At 58.0% G+C, this 19,159-nt stretch overlaps 1 protein-coding gene across 5 annotated transcripts in view; it reads left to right on the top strand.

The window, feature by feature from the left end:
- MYH10 (myosin heavy chain 10) overlaps window positions 1–19,159 on the top strand; it is a 119,871-nt gene that overhangs the window by 99,097 nt on the left and 1,615 nt on the right. For all 5 annotated transcript variants that reach the window (XM_032320748.1, XM_032320752.1, XM_032320749.1 and 2 more), the window contains 14 exons: window positions 75–219; window positions 1,173–1,379; window positions 3,285–3,389; window positions 4,368–4,520; window positions 4,888–5,136; window positions 5,438–5,650; window positions 7,239–7,451; window positions 8,536–8,697; window positions 12,094–12,222; window positions 14,814–14,902; window positions 15,702–15,825; window positions 15,904–16,112; window positions 17,497–17,605; window positions 18,338–18,510. In XM_032320748.1, coding sequence (XP_032176639.1) covers window positions 75–219; window positions 1,173–1,379; window positions 3,285–3,389; window positions 4,368–4,520; window positions 4,888–5,136; window positions 5,438–5,650; window positions 7,239–7,451; window positions 8,536–8,697; window positions 12,094–12,222; window positions 14,814–14,902; window positions 15,702–15,825; window positions 15,904–16,112; window positions 17,497–17,605; window positions 18,338–18,510 — 2,280 coding nt within the window. The remainder of the gene's footprint in view (window positions 1–74; window positions 220–1,172; window positions 1,380–3,284; window positions 3,390–4,367; window positions 4,521–4,887; window positions 5,137–5,437; window positions 5,651–7,238; window positions 7,452–8,535; window positions 8,698–12,093; window positions 12,223–14,813; window positions 14,903–15,701; window positions 15,826–15,903; window positions 16,113–17,496; window positions 17,606–18,337; window positions 18,511–19,159) is intronic.

The raw sequence follows: 19,159 nt of genomic DNA, 5'->3' as shown, positions 1-19,159 counted from the left end.
AATCTTTTAAAAAATAAGTGGTCCAGTTGGCCGGCTGGTCCTGAGCTGCTCTCTCTGAAAATGCGTTCGTGCAGCACCAAACGGGAGCAGGAGGTCGCGGAGCTGAAGAAGGCGCTGGAGGAGGAGACGAGGAATCACGAGGCTCAGATCCAGGACATGCGACAGCGGCACGCCACGGCGCTGGAGGAGCTGTCCGAGCAGCTGGAGCAGGCCAAGCGGGTGAGCATGCCCTGCAGGGCCACCCTCTCCCAGAGCCACGCGCCCAGGGCTTGGGCGTGCGCGGAGTAACTGGGCCATCCAGCCACCGTCCCCATCCCACATTCCTCCCTGGGCATCCCTCCGGCAGCGTTCCCTCCCAACGACTGAGCTGGAAACTTCTAGTGGCCTGAAGTCTCTCGTGCTGCCAGTCCCCGAGTCCTGCTGTCTTTCCCCAGGCCGCTTAGCCACCCTTCCTCGCCCCTGCTCTGTCTCAGGCCACTGTGCACGGTGTCACCATGCCTGTCGCTGTCCCCTCTGTCTCATATCAGCTTCTGTCCTGACCACACTACATCCCCTCCACCTGCCCCCCGCCCCCCCGCCGGCAGACGAGTCTTCTTCCTCGTTCTTCCCGAGCCGCCTCCCGGGCCCGGCCACCTGCTGATCTGTGCGCTCACAGCAGCAGCGATGGCGTCGACATCCCCATGCATCCGTCGTCACACTGAGTACTCGCCACGCAGTGCCTTTGACTGCCACCTTGTGGGGTAGCCTCTGCCCGCGGGGTGCAGAGATTACCAGGGGGTCGCACTGCCAGTAAGCGGCAAGGGGGAGGGAACCCGGGGAGTCCAGCCCCGGAGCCCCCACTGAACCCCGGAGTGCGGCCCTGAAGTCCTGGTCCCCAGTCCCAGGTCATGGACCGTGGCATGTGGGACAGAAGGCGCCCCATGTCGACCTCCCAACACCAACAAGGATAAAGTCTGCAGCGCAGTGAGCCTCTAGGTATCTGGGTCTCCTCCCCTAGGCAGCGTGCCCCGGGGGGTCCCTGCTCTAGAAACTTCACCCTCTGAGGAGAAGGGAGGTTTCCGTTGAGACGCCGACAGCAGACCACGCAGCGGGCGCGACCCCACCTAGAGGAAAAGCAGCGCCTTGTATGGAATGTTCTAAAAATAGCACATTTCTCTTCCCTCGCCTCCTAGTTCAAAGCGAATCTGGAGAAGAACAAGCAGGGCCTGGAGACGGACAACAAGGAGCTGGCGTGCGAGGTCAAGGTGCTGCAGCAGGTCAAGGCCGAGTCGGAGCACAAGAGGAAGAAGCTGGATGCGCAGGTGCAGGAGCTCCACGCCAAGGTGTCGGAGGGGGACCGGCTCCGCGTGGAGCTGGCCGAGAAAGCCAGCAAGCTCCAGGTAAGCCCAGGGCAGGCCCCCGCGGCAGGCACGCGCCTCAGAACCCCGGCCCGGCTGGGCCACTGCGAGGTCACGAGTACTTGAGTAGACGGCAAGAGGGTGCGTGGCGGCTCGCGCGAGGAGCACGTGACTCCTGGTCTCAGGGTCCACACTAGGTGTGGAGAGGACTTAAAATCAATAAATACTATTTTTAAAGACAATCAGAATCAGGTGCCTGGTGGCTCAGCGGGGTAAGCTCAGGTCAGGACGGACTCATATGCAGTCAGGAAAAATGATCCGGCAGCTGGACGTTGTCGTTGCGGGGGGAGATGTACACTCTGTGTTGCTGAAAACCAGTCCCAGAACCGCAACCGTCAGACACCCAGGACCACCCGCAGGTCCTCGACTCACCAGGCCGATTCCTGGGACGCCATGCATGGTCCTGCCCACAGCCACGTTCTTACAGTGACAGGATACAAAGCAAATGAGTAAAGGGGAGAGGTGGGGGGCCCTGAGGACACCGAGTGCAGGCTCCCAGCAGTCCTTTCGCAGACCGCCTCCCCCCGCCGGCGCCCCGTTCCTCCAGCAGCAAGCCGGGACAGTGTGCAGGGAGTGCTGTCTCCGGGGAAGCTCGCGGAGACTCTGCCCGGCGGCTTGTTGGGGGGCCGGTTCCATTGGCCCCTCTGCCTGCCAGCGCTTCAGATCCCAGGGGAGCCGGTGCCCCGTGTACTGCAGTGTTTACACCCGCCCGCTCGGCACAGTGAGCCTCTCTATTTTAGGGAATGGTAGGCACTTTCTGGAAATCACCAGCCACAGGCCCTGGTAAAGGCTGCAGTCTGCAGCCTCCTCGGTTAACTCTTCCCTGCACGAGTGTGTCCTCTCGCACGGTGTGTGCTTGAGAGACAAGATGGTAAACCGTGTTAGTGATTGTCGTCACGTGTTCCCGGCTCTGTGGCAGGGAGGCGAGCCGGGCACACCTCCGGCTTCCTGTGCGGGCTCTCCCCTCCCATGCTCACGCTGCCCCAGGGCATCTGGGAGCCTCAGAGACGCTAGGGGCGGGCCACCCTCTGGGAACCCCCCGACAGCTCACAGAGCCAGAGCTGAAGGCTGGTGGCCTCTCTTGAGTCCAGAGCCCTCCATACCACGCTGTCGCCGAGACTGCAGACACATGGGCCCTCCAGAGGAACAGAAATGTCATTGGCCTGAGTCACGTATATTGATGTGTCCTCTGCACATCTCCCCTTTGCTAATATGACCAAGGGACAAACCCGAGTGAAGGGGGCCCCGCTGTCCCTGAGGAAAGATTTCATGGGGACTGGAGGGGGGTGATTAGTCAGGAAATCTGACCATAAGAGATAGCTGAATAGACCTGATAAATATATACTGCCAGATTTTTAAGCCTAAAAAGTACTAAAGACTAAATAGTAGGAGTTGAATTTTTTTAATCTCTATAATAAAGTTCTCAAGTTCTGTAGGAACGTTGAACGTACCGGATCCTCTGACACAGGGTTAATGCACCTTCACGTGAAAAAGGACCAAAAGTACAGCATCTGCTAATCTATGGGCCTCTTTCCGAGGCAAAGCAAAACCTTAACCCAGAGGATTTAGTGTTCCCTCTCTCCCTTCAGGATAAAATGACAAGGGGGCACACGGGAGTCAGGAGAAACCCGCTACATGTGTGGCCTCCGCTGTTACGCTCCTCCCCGTCTGTCCAATTGAGACTGAGACATTGTCCCGCAGCAGCCAGTGCTGTTGAGGGGGGCAGCAGAACCCCCATGAGGGAAGCCTGCCTTAACGGGGCTTGGCAGTTGCAGGGTCACCCCCCCCCCATACTGCTCTGTTTGTGAGCATTTACAGGCGGAGAGTCTGAGCCCTTCCTGTCCACTCACTGGTAGACTGATGCACGAAATCTCTTACTCCTCGTAGAATGAACTGGACAACGTGTCGGGTCTCCTGGAAGAAGCAGAGAAGAAGGGCATTAAATTTGCTAAGGACGCAGCCAGTCTCGAGTCCCAGCTACAGGACACGCAGGTAATCTGGGGGTCAGGGCCCCTGACGGTAGCTGTGCCGTGTCTGGCGTCTGCGGGCCAGTCCCAGAGTAGCTTTCCAATCACCTCTGGCTTGCACTCCACTTTTATCCGGAGCCGTCATCCTGCTCAGGAAATCGCTGATGCTCGCACCTGGATGCAGAGCCCTTGGTCCCTGTCTGGTGGGCACAAGGGCAGCTTGGGTGGGGACCCGGACTTGCACACAGATCCTGCCTGGGAAGCGTTTCAGGCGGCCATCTGCGTGCACAAGCATCGCTGGCCGTTTGCACCAGGACTATTCTATTGTGGCTGAAATTCCGTGACCTTGACCTTACAGAGGAGGTTGAAGCTCACCAAATCCTACCGTTAAATCTTGAATCGAAACATTTCTCGGGAACGTCTTCAAGTCCGAGAGGAGTTAGGATAATGACTCTGATAGGAAAATAATGTAGCACTTTTTCCTAGGAGTTTTCCGTCTTCTTTGGATTCAATTTTCTAACTTCCTAGTGTATTTGCTAGGTGCTGCGGACACAGGGTAAAAACGTCAGGCGAGCAGCATCAGCGTGACAGGGCTCACGCTGTACTGAGACACATCCTGGTCAGCGCAGAAAGCCTCCGTCCGTGCCTTTGAGAATTTCCTAGTCTGAAAGTCAAGGGAAAGACATTTGCATTGACATTTGAGAAAAAGGAGTCTGGCAGAAAGGGCAGACATTGGAGGGGCGGCCCCATCCTACGGGCAATCCTAGTGAGAAACGCCCAGTACTTGACCCTGGGCGGGGGCGGGCACGGGAGCAGAGCGGAGGGTTTGCATAGCTGCGGTGGGGGCGTTTATAAAACCACCACGTGCGTTTCCAAGTCCTTTCCATGTCCTAGTGTCCCCGGGTGTCATTCCTCCAGGGAGGGGCTCTGGCGTTCGTGACCTACAGCCGTTTTTGTGTCGGCACCTGACATGACTTCGGTCTTAACCTCTTCCCGCCAATAGGAGCTTCTGCAGGAGGAGACCCGCCAAAAGCTGCACCTGAGCAGTCGCATCCGGCAGCTGGAGGAGGAGAAGAACAGCCTCCAGGAGCAGCAGGAGGAGGAGGAGGAGGCCAGGAAGAACCTGGAGAAACAAGTGCTGGCCTTGCAGTCCCAGGTGCGGGCGTACCCCTGGGAGGCCTCGCCGGCCCTGTGTCCCTGCGCGTCGCATCCTTCCCTCAGCGTTCAGGACAGTTAATTAGGCTGAACTAGACGAAGCCCAGGAGGGGTCCTTCCCTTGACCCAGCCATGGTGGTACCACTCTGGTGGTTACGGTGCTGGGAGCATGTAAACAGCCCCAGGGCTGTGTCCGCGCTTGCCCCCAGTCATCCCTATGTGGGTTTCCAGCTCAGAAATTGTGACAGGCGAAGGTTCCTTTGCTCAGAGCCACGCAGTATTGATCTGGAACTCACTTTCTCCCCGTGCCTCCCCTGTAAAAACCAGCGCAGTGGTCTGACGTGGATCTCTCTTCCCGTAAAACCTAGCTTGCGGACACCAAGAAGAAAGTAGATGACGACTTGGGGACAATCGAGAGTCTGGAAGAAGCCAGAAAGAAGCTTCTGAAAGACGTGGAGGCGCTGGGCCAGCGCCTGGAGGAGAAGGCTCTGGCCTACGACAAGCTGGAGAAGACCAAGAACCGTCTGCAGCAGGAGCTCGACGACCTGACCGTGGACCTGGACCACCAGCGCCAGATCGCCTCCAGCCTGGAGAAGAAGCAGAAGAAGTTCGACCAGGTGGGTCCCCTGTGCCCCGCGTCCCAGGCGCAACCCCGGCAACCCACACGGTCTCCTCCCGGCAGCGCCCTGCTGTTGGCGGTTTATGGTTTACAATAAAATAATGAGTAATTAAAGTAATTTTAGTCGAAAACCACACTTACCTGTAGAGAGTTGGAAAGGGAGAAAGGCAGAAATGAAGGGACACCGTCCGTCCTTCCTGGGGCTGCGCTCAGCTGGAAGTCCGAGCCACGGAGAGGGAACAGTGGCTCCGTGGCTCTTGAAACCTCATCTCGAGTAACCGGCGCTGCCCCCCGCACAGCTGCTCGCGGAGGAGAAGAACATCTCCGCTCGCTACGCGGAGGAGCGGGACCGCGCCGAAGCTGAGGCCAGAGAGAAGGAGACCAAGGCCCTGTCCCTGGCCCGGGCCCTCGAGGAGGCGCTGGAGGCCAAGGAGGAGTTCGAGAGGCAGAACAGGCAGCTGCGGGCGGACATGGAAGACGTCATGAGCTCCAAGGACGACGTGGGGAAGAGCGTGAGTAGCGCCCGGGAACAATCCTCGGGGCGGGGTGGGGCGGGGCAGGCCACCCCACAAGCGCCTGAAGGATGCGGGGAAGCCTCGCCCAGCCACGAAGTGGTCCAGGGGTGTCTCGGCCGGTGCGTAAGGAGAGGGTGACATGCCTGGAGAGAAGCCGTCAGAGGCTCTGCGGGGTCCTCGTGGCAGCGCTCGTAGATGGGGAGGCCTCGATTTTTGGCATCTCTCCCGCGGGCCCTCGTGGCCTTCCCCGCGTCATGGTGGGGAGCGCTGAACGGGCGATGTCCTCAGCCCCGAGTCACAGGTAGTCACCAAACACGAGAACCATGAGGGCCCCTCAGACCGGGTGCAGTGGGACCCTGGCGGGGGGCCAGAGGCACCTGCCGCTCTCCCTGACCAGGGCCTTCCCAGTTGAGACACTTGGTCTTCCCAGAAGGCTTCAAAAGCTCTGGGAACTCGTTCACGGTCTGGAAATTTCTGCGATACTGTCCTTTTACCACATGCACACAGCATGAGAATGGCAATGATTTGCACGTGCCCCGCACCTGCCCCCCAGGGCACGAGGTGCAGAGGATGGCGGCCAGGCCAGGCGTGGGGGTCGGCTCTGCCCCAGCTTCCGTTCTCAGCAGAAGCCACCTCTTTCCTCTTGAGCCCAAGTTCCGTCACGGACAGGACACATCTCCCATTTCATGAGGCTACGGCACATGCTTTGGAAAGCTTAAGTCCCGTTTATCGTGGGATGTGAGCACCCGGCCCCATCACGGCGGAGGGAAGGCCCTCCCGCCTTCCTGCTGGGTGTCTGACAGCCCTCTGAACCCGAGGGGATCGGCCCCAGCAGCAAGAGGCCTCCTAGAGCCGAAGCGGCCATGGTCACACAGTAGAGCATAGAGCAAGGACCCCACAGTTGCTTTCATTTTCTTCTTTTTTTTTAATCAAGTAAGCTTTCCACCCAGCACAGGGCTGCAGCTCCCGGCCCAGAGATCAGGAGTCACGCCAGGCACCCCATCCGCTTGTTGACATTAGTCATTCGCTAGAATAGTCAACAGCCCCACATCCATTCCACACACGCCGCTTCTGAGCCTGAGAAGCACCAGATGCTGTGGAGACCCCGGGGCCGCCTCGCACCTGGCCTCCCGCTGTCCCGGGGCGCCCCAGAGGGGAGGCATGGCACCTGCAGGGTGTCTCGGGGGAGAGCACAGGGGCTATGGGATGGACGCACTTGGCCCGAGAACGAGGTGGATGTTTGGGACGGGGACCGCTGTCCAGAGAGGTGAGGCCTGTGTCCCACAGCAGCCCACTTCCCAGCCCCAGCACGTCATCGGACGCACCAGGTGCCACGTGCAGTTCGGGCCCCAGATCAGCTCTCTGACGCTGAGCTCACTCCCCTGCTCTTGGGCTCACAAAGCTCGCTCAGCTTCACAGGCACTGGAGAATAACTTGGTGACTCCGGGGCCCTCGTCAGTGAGGAGCTCCATCCCGTGTAGACGACACGCTCTGGAGTGAGGGGGGCGGCAGCGTCACGGGAAGCTGGCCCCGGGGGGCCTTCGTGCCGAACAGGGGCCTCTTCCCGCCACTTCGTGTGCTGCAGGTGCACGAACTTGAGAAATCGAAGCGGGCGCTGGAGCAGCAGGTGGAGGAGATGCGGACGCAGCTGGACGAGCTGGAGGACGAGCTGCAGGCCACAGAGGACGCCAAGCTGAGGCTGGAGGTCAACATGCAGGCCATGAAGGCCCAGTTCGAGCGGGACCTGCAGACCAGGGACGAGCAGAACGAGGAAAAGAAGCGGCTCCTCGTGAAGCAGGTGGGTCGGAGGCCGCGTGGTCTCAGGGGACAGGAGCCGCTTGGTCTCCGAGCGCGGCGCTGGGTCAGAGCATGCGAGCGGCGGTGAGCCAGCTCCCCTGGTCATTTGTTGTCTGAGGTTCATGTCCCTGTTTCTGACTCCTGTGCCCCCCGCACCACCGCTGCTGCTCACGAGCGGGGACGCTGCTCCGTGACTAGGTAGCCGACGGTCGGCGGCTTCGAGTTCAGTGGGGCTTAAACGTATGGGAAGGAGAGGAGCCGTCCGCAGGGGACGAGGGGATTTGGCAGTTCAGACCCCGCGCCCTCGCGACACCAGGATTGAAAGGGGAGAAACCCAGATGATTTTGTTTGGTTTTAAAAAGCTGTTGGGGACTTAGGATTCGTACACTTTTCTGAACATATGTCAGATTTCTAACTTACAAGTTCACTTTCAAAACTAACTGTGTTTTCCTACTTGTGATCTCTGTCAAATAAATAAATAAAATCTTTTTAAAAATCATACAAAAAAAAAAAAAAAAAACTAACTGTGTTTTGACAGTCCCTTGGAGTTCACGGGGTCCAGTCTTGGATCTGGGCCCATCTTGTTTGGTTACTCCCAGGGCAGTAACACTTCGTGTATTTGCCGTTCCTTGCTACATGACTGATGACCTCAGACTCAGTGACTGAGAACAGCACTTACTTAGCTCCCAGTTTCTGTGGGTCTGAATTCTGAACCGATCTGTCTGCACCTACTCAAGGCCCGCCTTAGGCTGGCTGCCCCCGCAGCCCAGGGTCCTGGCGGGAGTCCTCGGCTTCTTGCCACGGGGCCCTTCCATAAGCCCTTGAGTGTCCCTGCAAGATGTCTCCCGGTTGTCCCCTTATCCGTCATCTTGGCTATAAGCTCAAGGTCAAAGTCTCCGCCTACCCATGGGCCCTCACGGTAGTCTGGGAGAGTGAAGGTGCCTGCAGGGCATTACGGTTAAAGACCTCCCTGGACACACCTGGGCTCCAGAGAGCTGCCAGCATCCCGGCTCCGACGGCTGGCCACCGGGCCCTGCAAGGGGACACGTGGGTCTGGCTGGGCCTAACCCGGTGCTGTCCTCCAGGTGCGGGAGCTGGAGGCGGAGCTGGAGGATGAGCGGAAGCAGCGGGCGCTGGCAGTGGCCTCCAAGAAGAAACTGGAAATCGACCTGAAGGACCTCGAAGCCCAGATCGAGGCGGCGAACAAAGCGAGGGATGAAGTGATTAAGCAGCTCCGGAAGCTTCAGGTGGGTGACCTCCGGCCCCGCGGACAGCGGCCTGGGGCTGCAGGGCTGTTACCAGGCCAGGGCTCTGGTCAGGCAGGAGGATGGCCCATGCATGTCTCCTGTGTCTGCAGGACGCGCGCACGTCCCGGACGGTGCTGGCGTGGTCAGCAGGGGAGCATCCACCAGGGCCACCACGCTCTCCGGGCTGACAGCCTCTGGGGACGCTTGGCTTAGCCCGGAGCCACCCACGAGGAGGGAGGCGTTGGGCACCCCGGTGCAGGGCCGGATTTTTTTTCTCTTGAGTCTGATTTAATCAGTACTTGTTCCCAGATGATGGGCCGGTCGTCACTGTCACTGTGTCAACGGGATTTCTAGAATAACTCGTGGTTGGTGGCAGACCGTCATGGGCCCTCTCCATGTAGGCACAACTTCTCCCCAGGGGAAATCGGTTAGTTGTGACAAAAGCTTTCAGCAAAGGTCCATTCCCTGGACCGTGGCGATTCTGTACCTTAAGAATGTGTTCAAACAAAATTCAGAGAGGAGGAGAAATACTGAGATGCAAGCTCAGAGCTGCAGGGTGGCTTGCCCACCGGCTGGTGACGCTGAGGGGGTAGACAACAGGGCCTGAGGGAGGAAGACTGTGCGGGCAGCTGCGGTAGCCCGACGTACTCAGGAGAAAGGGTAAAAGGAAAGTCAGCTCTGCAGGATAGGGTTAGGAGTAATTTATATTTGCTCCCTTACACTTTTTTTTAAAGATTTTATTTATTTATTAGGCAGAGAGAGGGAAGTAGGCTCCCCACCGAGAGAGAGCCTAGCCCGACACGGGGCTCGATCCCAGGACCCGAGATCATGACCCAAGCCGAAGGCAGAGGCTTAACCCACTGAGCCCTCCAGGCGCCCCCCCCCCCTACACTTTTTTAAAAATCTAAGGACAAAGCTTTTGCTTTTGACGAGCTAATTACAAAGGCCACGCGGCACATTGTGGAGAACGTCCAGGACACCGGTTTGGGGTATGTCCCGGCTCTACAGAGACACAGTTCACAAGCCACACAACTTACTGCTTTAAAGCATTTTCAGTGTTTCATGCAGCCATAGGGTGTACAGATATCACCACTGTCCAAGCTGGGACACTGTGGTTCCCTCTACAAGAATCCGTGCCCCGTTCGCTATCACCACCACCCCCCACTCCCTGCTCCGTCCAGCGCAAATCACCCACGAATCTGCTTTCAGGGTCTGGAGCGCTGCCTCTGCCGGCCGTTTCGGGTACAGGGAGCAGCCAGGCGGCTCTGCGGCAGGCTTCCTCCCCGTCCATGTTTGCAGGGCATCTCCACACCGCGGCATGACCCGGTGCTCGGCAGCCCCTGGGGGTCCTGCTGCGAGAGCTCCCGGACACCTGTGCGGACGCATGCTTTCAGCTCCAAGGTCCACACGGACCCGCTGGCAGGATGCCGGGTTCATCACTCACTCTGGTTCATGGGGAGGACCTGCCAGACCGTCCCGCCGCGACGGTCCCATTTCGCGTTCCCACCAGCCAGGCGTGCACATTCCGCTGTCTCTGCGTCTTCACCAGTATTCACTGCTACCCTCTTCCGTAGTCACCCACGGTGTGACGTCCCAGTTCACTGTAGTTCTGCTGGAGCCCCTGATGACCAGTGACGAACGTCTTTTCACGCGCTCGTTGGCCGTCGTCTCAGCTGGGGAACCTTTTCCCTCCTCAGCTCACCTCCTCAACTGCCATAGCTTTCATAACGGAGTTGTGACATTTCTTTGTGTGTTCCGGGTGCTTCTTGTGAGACAGGTTTCCAGATATCTTTTCCATCCTCTAGTCTGGCCACATGCTCGATGGTATTGTGTGCAGTGCAGATTTTTTAATTTTGATGGAGTCCAGCTTATTTCCTGTTTTGTTTCTTGTGCTTTGGTGATCAGATCTGTGTGAACTGTGGCCCAATCCAAGGTCATGGAGATTTACTCCTGTGTAGTCTAAATTTTATACTTTCAGATTTAAGTCCATGGAGTCCATTTTTGTGGTGTGGGTTTTTTGGTGTGTAAACCCAGCCTTGTTCTTCCAGACAAGGACATCTAGTTGTCCCAGCGCCAGCTGTAAAGACCATTCTATCCCCGGTTGACTTTCTGGACTTGCCTGTCAAGAATCCATGGACTGTGGGTTTGTGTGTATCTGGACTCCGTCTGTTCCGTTGGTCTCTAATGCCTTTCCTCACGCCCGTATCACAGAGTCTTGATTGCTGTGGCTTTGTAAGTTTTGAAATTGGGAAGTGTGAATCTCTAGCTTTCTTCTTCTTCTTTGAGATTGTTTACCTATTCTGGGTTCCCTGCAATTTCGTATGAATTTTAGGATCAACTGGTCAATTTCTGTCATGGGGGGAGAGGCAGCCGGCTTGAGTCTCGATAGCCTTGACTTGGGGAGACAGTGTGGAGGGGACCGCCATCTTGACGGTGTTAGCTCCCAGTTCCCAAACACAAGTGTCTTTCCACTTAATTAGCAATTCTTTTTTCAGTGATATTTTATTTTATAGCTTCGGTGTTCAAGTCATATACTACTTAAACTAAACTTGTGCCTAAATATTTTATTGCTTTTGATGCTCACAAGGGTAATTGCTTTCCTAATTTTTGGAACGTCCATAATGCACGGAAGTGCATTTCACTTTGTGTGTTGATCTCGTGTCTTAAAACCCGCGGAAATCATTTATCCTTAGGGTGGATTCCCCTTGCACAGCACCTCGGATCCCGCTGTCAGCAGAGCCACTGGTTGTCTTTGCTTAAAGCCTTTCCTATCCGGATGTTGTTTTGCTGTTGCTCTTGTCCTGGTGTAGCTGCTTTGACTAGAACCACCGGGAGAGTGTTAAACAGAGGGGACAAAGCCAGACATTTCTGCTTCGCTGGTGGCCTCAGGGGAAGGCGACCCATCTCTGGACCATGAAGCGTGGTATCCGCTGTGGTTTTCATGGCTGCCGCCTACCAGAGTGGAGGCGTCTCTTTCTGTTCATTTTCTGAATGTTTTTATAATGAAAGTGTGTCAGATTCAGTCCGTTGCTGCGTCTGCTTTTATCGCGATGTCCCGCGGCCATAGCCCTTCATTTGGGGTTTCCAGTCAGCCTTGCCTTCCGCAGGTAAATCCCACCAGGGTGTTGGGATCTACCGGTGTCTAATTCTTGTGACGTGCCGCTGGATTCAGTTTGCTGCTGTGTTCCTAATTCGTCATTTTGTTTGTTGGGGATTTCTGCATCTGTGTTCATAAGGGACATTGTCCTAAATGCTTTCGTGTGGCACTTTGTGTCACTTCTGTACAGTTTTACATTTTCGGTGGCTGGATAGGACTTTTCTGATCTGGAAAAAATACATGTTTGAAGAACTAATAATGCAAACCGCTCTAAAACCTTTTCATATTCTTGATCTTAGGCTCAGATGAAGGACTACCAGCGTGAATTAGAAGAAGCACGTGCGTCCCGGGATGAAATTTTTGCTCAGTCCAAGGAGAGTGAAAAGAAACTGAAGAGTCTAGAAGCCGAAGTCCTTCAGCTGCAGGAGGTTTGTTTACTCAGCCTTTTTTGTTTAGTATTCGCCCCTGAAATCTCTCCAAGGTCAAAGTGGTGTGCTGCCGCTGGGGTAGCCAGCCTAAGTTCATGACCATGTCTAGTAAGGCACTGGCCCACCCCCGACCTCAGCGCAGCAAACAGGCCAGTCGCACTCCCCTGCGGCTCATGGGTCCAGTCCCCTAGCTGGCCGGAGGCCGAGGGGCGGTTAGTAATTCTCCAGGCGACTTTCCAGGCTTCATTTCCTACGTCAGAAAAGGTCATAGATTCTGGTATTGCTAAGCGTGAGGGTCATTTAACCCAACTGTGCTAAGGCTGCCTAGTCTTCCACAGGAGCAAGCAGGGGACACCTCCCAGGGAACGAGTAGGTCTCATTGAGCTCCTTGGGGAATCCGCTTGTGGGCAATGCTTCCAGTCCCTCTAGTGAGTTCTCAGGAGCAGGGACTGACGAAGGGTCTGGGGTTCCGTCCGTGGTGGGCATGCCCGCACACACACACGGTAACCGTGTCACTACCTTTACGGAGACCTGACTATGCACTCAGCGTGTCCCTGTTTCTGCATACACGATTAGAGTTTCTTCCAACCTCAAAAGATAGCAGCAACCTCAACTGGTAACGCTGTTACCAGTTAAAAAGAAAAAAAGAAACCCCCACATACCACCCCCTAGAAAGGCGGGCTTCAGTGGTGGCGAAGGCCGCCGTAGGTGTGGGGTCAGGCTGGCCGGAGGGGAAGGGGACGCCCTCGGCGTCGGGGCGGCGGAGGGCTGGGGCTGGGTAACGCCGAGTGGACCCTGAGCTGCCTCTGAGGGGCCGTTCCTGCTGCTGAGCCTTCTCTGATCTCCGTTTTACTGATTTCTTTTGCTCTGGTCTTTATTTCCTGTGGATTTTTTTTCCTGACTTTTTGAGTTGCACACTCACTGATTTTTCACACATTTCTCTTGTCTGATTCTGCTTCTAGAAAACCAAATTCCCCTCAAAGTTCTGTGTTCGCTGGGTCCTGCAAAATCTGGGCTCGCGTTGCCATTTAAATTCTAATTTTTCTTTAAAAGATGGATTTATTCCCGAGAGCATGCCAGAGTGGGGAGGGGCAGAGGGGGAGAATCATGATTAGCCGACTCCCCGCCGAGCCCGACCCAGGGCTCCGTCTCCAGACCCCGAGATCACAAGCTATGGTGAAACCGGGAGTTGCTGCTCAACCAACTGAGCCCCCGCCCGGGCCCCCTGGTTCTTAGTTTTTCTCATCTCAGTGATGATTTTCTTTTTTATTACATGAATAATTAGAAGTGTGGTTTAAGTTTCCAAATGTGTGATTCTTGGTTTTCCGTGGGCGGGGGGGTCCTTGTTTTTTGCCCTTGATTTCGGTCTTGCTGCGTCTTGGCTAGGACTGCTGGGCTGCAGGGCCAGGCATGGGCAGTCTTCCAGAACGTTCCAGGTGTGCTTAAAAGAACGTGCACGTGGTTCTGAGGGACGCAGCTGTTCAAGACCTGTGTGGTGCATCGTGCAGCTGACGGGGCTCAGACCAAAGGTGTTGGGGCTCCAGGATCCGGGCCCCGGGACACAACCCACATGCACACCTGCCGCCCAGCGCCCTCCCAGCCTTGTCAGAAAGTGTGTGTTTCAGGCCCTCAGACAAGGGCCCATGGCATTAGGGAGAAGAGGGCGGGCCCTGCCCTTCCCTTCCGCTCTTTTTCCTCCCCTCACACCGCTTTTGTTCTTTGGCTTCTAGGCCCCAGGCTCCTCCCCTTTCTCCCATGGGTCCCCCAGCCTGTGTGCAGCGCACCCAGCCGGCGGACAGGAAGGGCCCCGGCTGGGCCCAGGACGCAGGGGCAGCAGAGGCCGGTGCTGCTGGAGCTGACGCTGACCCGGTGCTTGTGAACTGGAGGCCCTTGGGTCTGGCCCAGAGCATTCTGCCGGCTGCCCTTGTAGCGGGGCTCGCCGTGTCCCATGTGTGAGGGCTGTGTGTGCTCGAACCCAGGCATCACCTGCCTCCTGTGTGCTAATAACCTGAGAGGCGCACACACGTGCCAGGCGCACGGGCAGACTCCTTTGTAGCAGCCCTGTTCCGCCAGCAGCGTGGAGCCGGCTGGGCCGGGAGGAGTTAGAACCCGGGGTTTCTGTCAACCAGCCTTAGGATTTGGCAGCTCCCCTCCTCCACACCTTGAGGACAGCAGCGCGACTGTCCTCTCCATCTTTACCCATGTGGGGTAAGAAATGCACCCGAGCTGCTTCCTGCAGCAAGTCCTCCTTCCAAAGAAACGTACAGAAGAGCTGCAATGAGGCAGTTCTGCAGAGAAGTGGCCGGCCCGGCGCTGTCCCTTGCCCTGCCCTGGTCTGCCAGGAGCCGCCCGCGCGGCCACAGGGCCTAGATGGCTGTGCTCCCTGTCCCTTTGAGGAAGAGTCCTGCTTCCCGCCCAAGCCCAAGCACTCTTCCTCCCTGCCTCTCCCCCACACCCCACCGGACAGCGCACCCCAGCTGCCGAGCACCCTGGGGCCCGGATGCTCCCGGGTCTCCAGCTTGTCTGTGGGACAGCAGGGCAGTCCGGTGTCACTGCGGGGGAAATGGTTAATGGCATGCAACCTCCCACAGGAACTGGCCTCGTCCGAGCGAGCGCGCCGCCATGCCGAGCAGGAGCGAGATGAGCTGGCGGACGAGATCGCCAACAGCGCCTCTGGCAAGTGAGTCTCCCGGAGGCAGGTGGCCAGCTGGGCTAGAGACCAACAGCAGTGCCCCCACTGCCCTGGTCCTCTCAGGCACCTGTGGCCCACTCCCCCTTGGGGCCCACCCCTGTCCCCAGGGAAGGCCGCAACGTCCGGCATCTGGCAATCGGGCTGATCTGCTCCTGTTCCGAGTCTGGGAAGGTGAGCGCAAACCACGGGGCCTCCAACCTGCCTCACAGCCCTGTGGCCGCACTATACAGCCTGTGCCACCCCACCGCGTCGGTCACTCCCACATTCGGTGTGGAGGAGCGTCTGGAAGCTCCGATTTCCGCAGGCTGCAGGCCACCTTGCCATGCGAGTCCTCACTTTTGGATCAAGAAGATCTCTTAAGACCTGCTTTTCTCTGAGCGCATTTTTCAGGAAGCCCTTTCTCCCAGTTACAGTGCTTTATGCGCCTTGCGGCAGGTCCTGGTGCGCACCAGGCATCTGACCACAGTGCGCTGGCAAACCCAAGCCGTCCAAGCTAGGGCACGCGCGGTCGTCTCGCCTTTCCAGAAGGGAACCCCAGCTGCCGTCTGTGCTGCCAGCAGGCAGGGGCACAGCGATCCGGCAAGGGCTGGGGAGGGATGGGGGGACAAGGGCGGCAAGTGTGAAGTGTGACAGGGTGGACTTGCTGGCAGACTGGGGGACGGCAGCCAGACAAAGCCGGCAGAGGAGGACATGGCCAGGTGGGGAGCTGCCCCCTGGCCCGCGTGTCCCGGGGCAGTGCAGCCCCGAGCTGAACCGGCACCTCCCCTCCCCTTCCCGGCCCGGCCAGGTCTGCGCTGCTGGATGAGAAGCGGCGTCTGGAGGCGCGGATCGCGCAGCTGGAGGAGGAGCTGGAAGAGGAGCAGAGCAACATGGAGCTGCTCAACGACCGCTTCCGCAAGACCACGCTGCAGGTGGCCGCGCTGTCGCTGGGAGGGGCTGCGCCACCCCTCGGGCCGAGCCACTGAACCCGGCTCTCCCCTCCACTCCAGGTGGACACGCTCAACGCGGAGCTGGCGGCTGAGCGCAGCGCCGCGCAGAAGAGCGACAACGCGCGCCAACAGCTGGAGCGGCAGAACAAGGAGCTGAAGGCCAAACTGCAGGAGCTGGAGGGCGCCGTCAAGTCCAAGTTCAAGGCCACCATCTCTGCCCTGGAGGCCAAGATCGGGCAGCTGGAGGAGCAGCTCGAGCAGGAAGCCAAGTAAGAGGGGTTTGCTGCCCCAGACTCCAGCGGACCACGTCTCTGCTGCAGGCCGGGGCCGGGCTGGGGCCGGGCTAGGCCCGCCCCACGAGGGCTCCAGGCCACGGAAGGCGAAGACCACGCACGCATGACCTGAGTGGGACAGGGAGATGCTATGAGCCCCGGGGACGGCTGGGCTCGCCTGTTGCCCCTTCCCAGACTCAAGTGTCCTCTCGTCCCCACGATTTCCCAGGTGCCATAGTTGATGTTGCCGGCATCCCTTGAAACGCTAGTTTGTTGTCAGAGAACAAATGTGGTTTGACAAAAGCTCTCCTTCTCCCATAGCAGAGGGCAGCCCAGCATCTTCTCTCGTGCAGGAGGCAGCAGGCCGGGCACTGGGGGACTGCGCATGATGCAGACGCAGCTCTCCGCGTCCCAGACCGGCCGGGCCAGCGCGCGCCTCCGCCCTCGGAGCCTGGACTCCGAGTGCAGCCTCCTCCCAGACACGGCCTCCCCGAACCTCCCACTCATCAGCCTCCGCTGCACTCAAAGCGAAGGGCTTATTCGCATTCGTTGTAGTTAGCATGACTTGCTCTTCTCAGGGAGGAACTCCCTCGATGCCCGTTTTTGCATAACATTTATGAAGGAACAAAAGGACGTTTTATGTTCTCAAAGAGGCTCAGCACCCCGTCCCCCCGTCCGCCAGCAGGGTGACATGCTTGGCTCTAACTGAAGGGAGAGTGTGGGATTTCTTTTTGTCTGTTTCACCAGTAACTGCAATAGCCCCCAGCATCTTGGTGGGCAGTCAGTAAATTTTACATCAAAAACAGTCACTCATTCGGTCTTCGTTTTGTTTGCCCAGCTAAAAAGTTAGGCAATCAAAGTCACCAGCTGAGGTTTTTGTCTTCAAAAAATCTGAACTCAATATATATGGAAAGTGGTTTAAAAAAAATTTTTTTTTTAACTTATTTGACAGAGCCAGCACGAGCTGGGTGGGGAGGGGCAGGAGGAGAAGCAGGCCTCCCGCAGAGTAGGGAGCCCAGTGTGGGGCTCGATCCCAGGACCCCAAGATCATGACCTGAGCAGCCAGTTAACCGACTGAGCCACCCAGTATCCCTGGGGCAGGTAGCTCTGATCAGAAGATCGCCAGCGTGCTCACCATCTGTGAGGGGGAAATGATGAATGTACTTTTCCTGTCTGTCAGCATCAGACGATGGATAATCCGTATTTTAGTCACAAGGGAGAAGCTTCTGGGCTGTGTTAATTCTATGACTCTGGTCAGGTCCTGGGAGGCACTCGAGCACGTTGTCCTCTTCCGGAGAAAAAGGTCTTACAAAATCCTGTCCGCCGCGTTCCACGATCATTCCTAGAGTTGCACAAACTCATTAACGGGTTGTTTCAACAGGGAACGAGCAGCCGCCAACAAACTAGTCCGTCGTACCGAGAAGAAGCTGAAAGAGATCTTCATGCAGGTTGAAGACGAACGTCGACACGCGGACCAGTATAAGGAACAGGTAAGGGCGCAGCCCGAGCGGGGCGACCACGCCTCCTGCCCCAGAAGTGCTTTGCTTAGCAAGGACATTGGGGCAGGAGGAGCCCAGGGCAACCACTGGAGCAGCAAGAGTAAGAAAATGCTACCTGAGATGTTTACTCTCATATTCCTGGGGTGCTGGGGACACAGAGGGGACTCAGACGCGTGCCCACTCTCCCAACCCTCACCCGCAGGACCAAGTGCCCCCAACGGTGGTTCTGGGTGGCTGTGAGCCGGACCCACGAGGTGCTGGCTGGCCAGTGTCCACTCTTTGAATCAAAGCGTCACATCCAAACCAGCCATGCTGAGTGGGGGCACAAAACCAACCGTACCAGCTCCTGGGGCTGGAGACGGTCCCCGTCGTCGGCTCTCCTGTTTCTGCAGGAACAGCCGTTCCTTTTCGTGCTCCCTGGGTCACTCGGGAAGGTGCTGAAGGTGTCGTTTCTCCTACAGAAAACTCGGGTGAAAACAGAATTTGACCATTCGGTGTCCTTTAGCAGAGTTGGCTTTGTAGACACGGGCTTCGTGAGAGGGGCAGGGTGACTGACGGGCCACCGCGTGGGCGGGCGGGCGTGCACACACACAGGTACATGTGCGCATGCGTGCGCTTGCTCATGTGGCCGTCGGGGCCCCAAGCCATGCTACACTGGGGATGCAGCCGTGCTGAAACTGAGTCGGCCGGGCTGGCGTTGACGGGCTCGGTGCCATCCCCCAGATGGAGAAGGCCACCGCCAGGATGAAACAGCTCAAGCGGCAGCTGGAGGAGGCTGAGGAGGAGGCCACACGTGCCAACGCATCTCGGCGCAAGCTCCAGCGGGAACTGGACGATGCCACGGAGGCCAACGAGGGCTTGAGCCGCGAGGTCAGCACACTCAAGAACCGGCTGAGGTGAGCGACCCAGGGCTGCCGGCACAAGGCGCAGGGCCTCAGAGGTTGTGCCCAGAGGTTGCGCGGGGGCTCGGCGTTTGGTCCAGAGGGAGCGTCCCATTCGGGCAGCGGCAGTTGCTCTGCACTCGCGTGTTCGGGGTTTTGGCCATGGTCGTCCTCCAGCAGGACGGAGGAGGGACGCTCACTCCCTGCTGGACCTCCCTGGTGTGGAGGCACCGGCCGCCCAGAAAAGCAGGGCGGGAGCTCCTGGGGCTCCAGTGCCCTCCACCCTCCACCCGCCCCCGCCTGCCCAGGGGATGTGGCTGGTGCCAGGGAGAGGCCGAGCAGGTGGGGGTGACAGCTACACTCCCTCCCGCAGAGCAGGTTAGCTGGGGCGTGGGGGACAGCGGCCCAGGGGCCAGGCTGCGTATGCCTGCTCCTTGTTCAGTGCGCTATGCACTTTGTTACGTTTACGAAGTGTGTTACAAGTCCACGTTCCACGTTCCACGGCCCAGCTGCCGGCCCATAAGGACTTGCTGCCCCTTGGGCGCAGGGAACCTGGCCTCCACCCGCTGCCCTGCCTGTTTCTACGGCAACGGCCGCTGCTGCACCAGGCCTGCCTAGGGGGGCTAGAGAACGGGCAAAGCGCAGAGGCTTCCAAATCACGTCC

Source organism: Mustela erminea, chromosome 18, assembly GCF_009829155.1.
Source record: "Mustela erminea isolate mMusErm1 chromosome 18, mMusErm1.Pri, whole genome shotgun sequence".
NCBI lineage: Eukaryota > Metazoa > Chordata > Mammalia > Carnivora > Mustelidae > Mustela > Mustela erminea.
The sequence above is the reverse complement of the archived record's forward strand: the minus strand, read 5'-3'. Positions and strand labels throughout refer to the sequence as shown.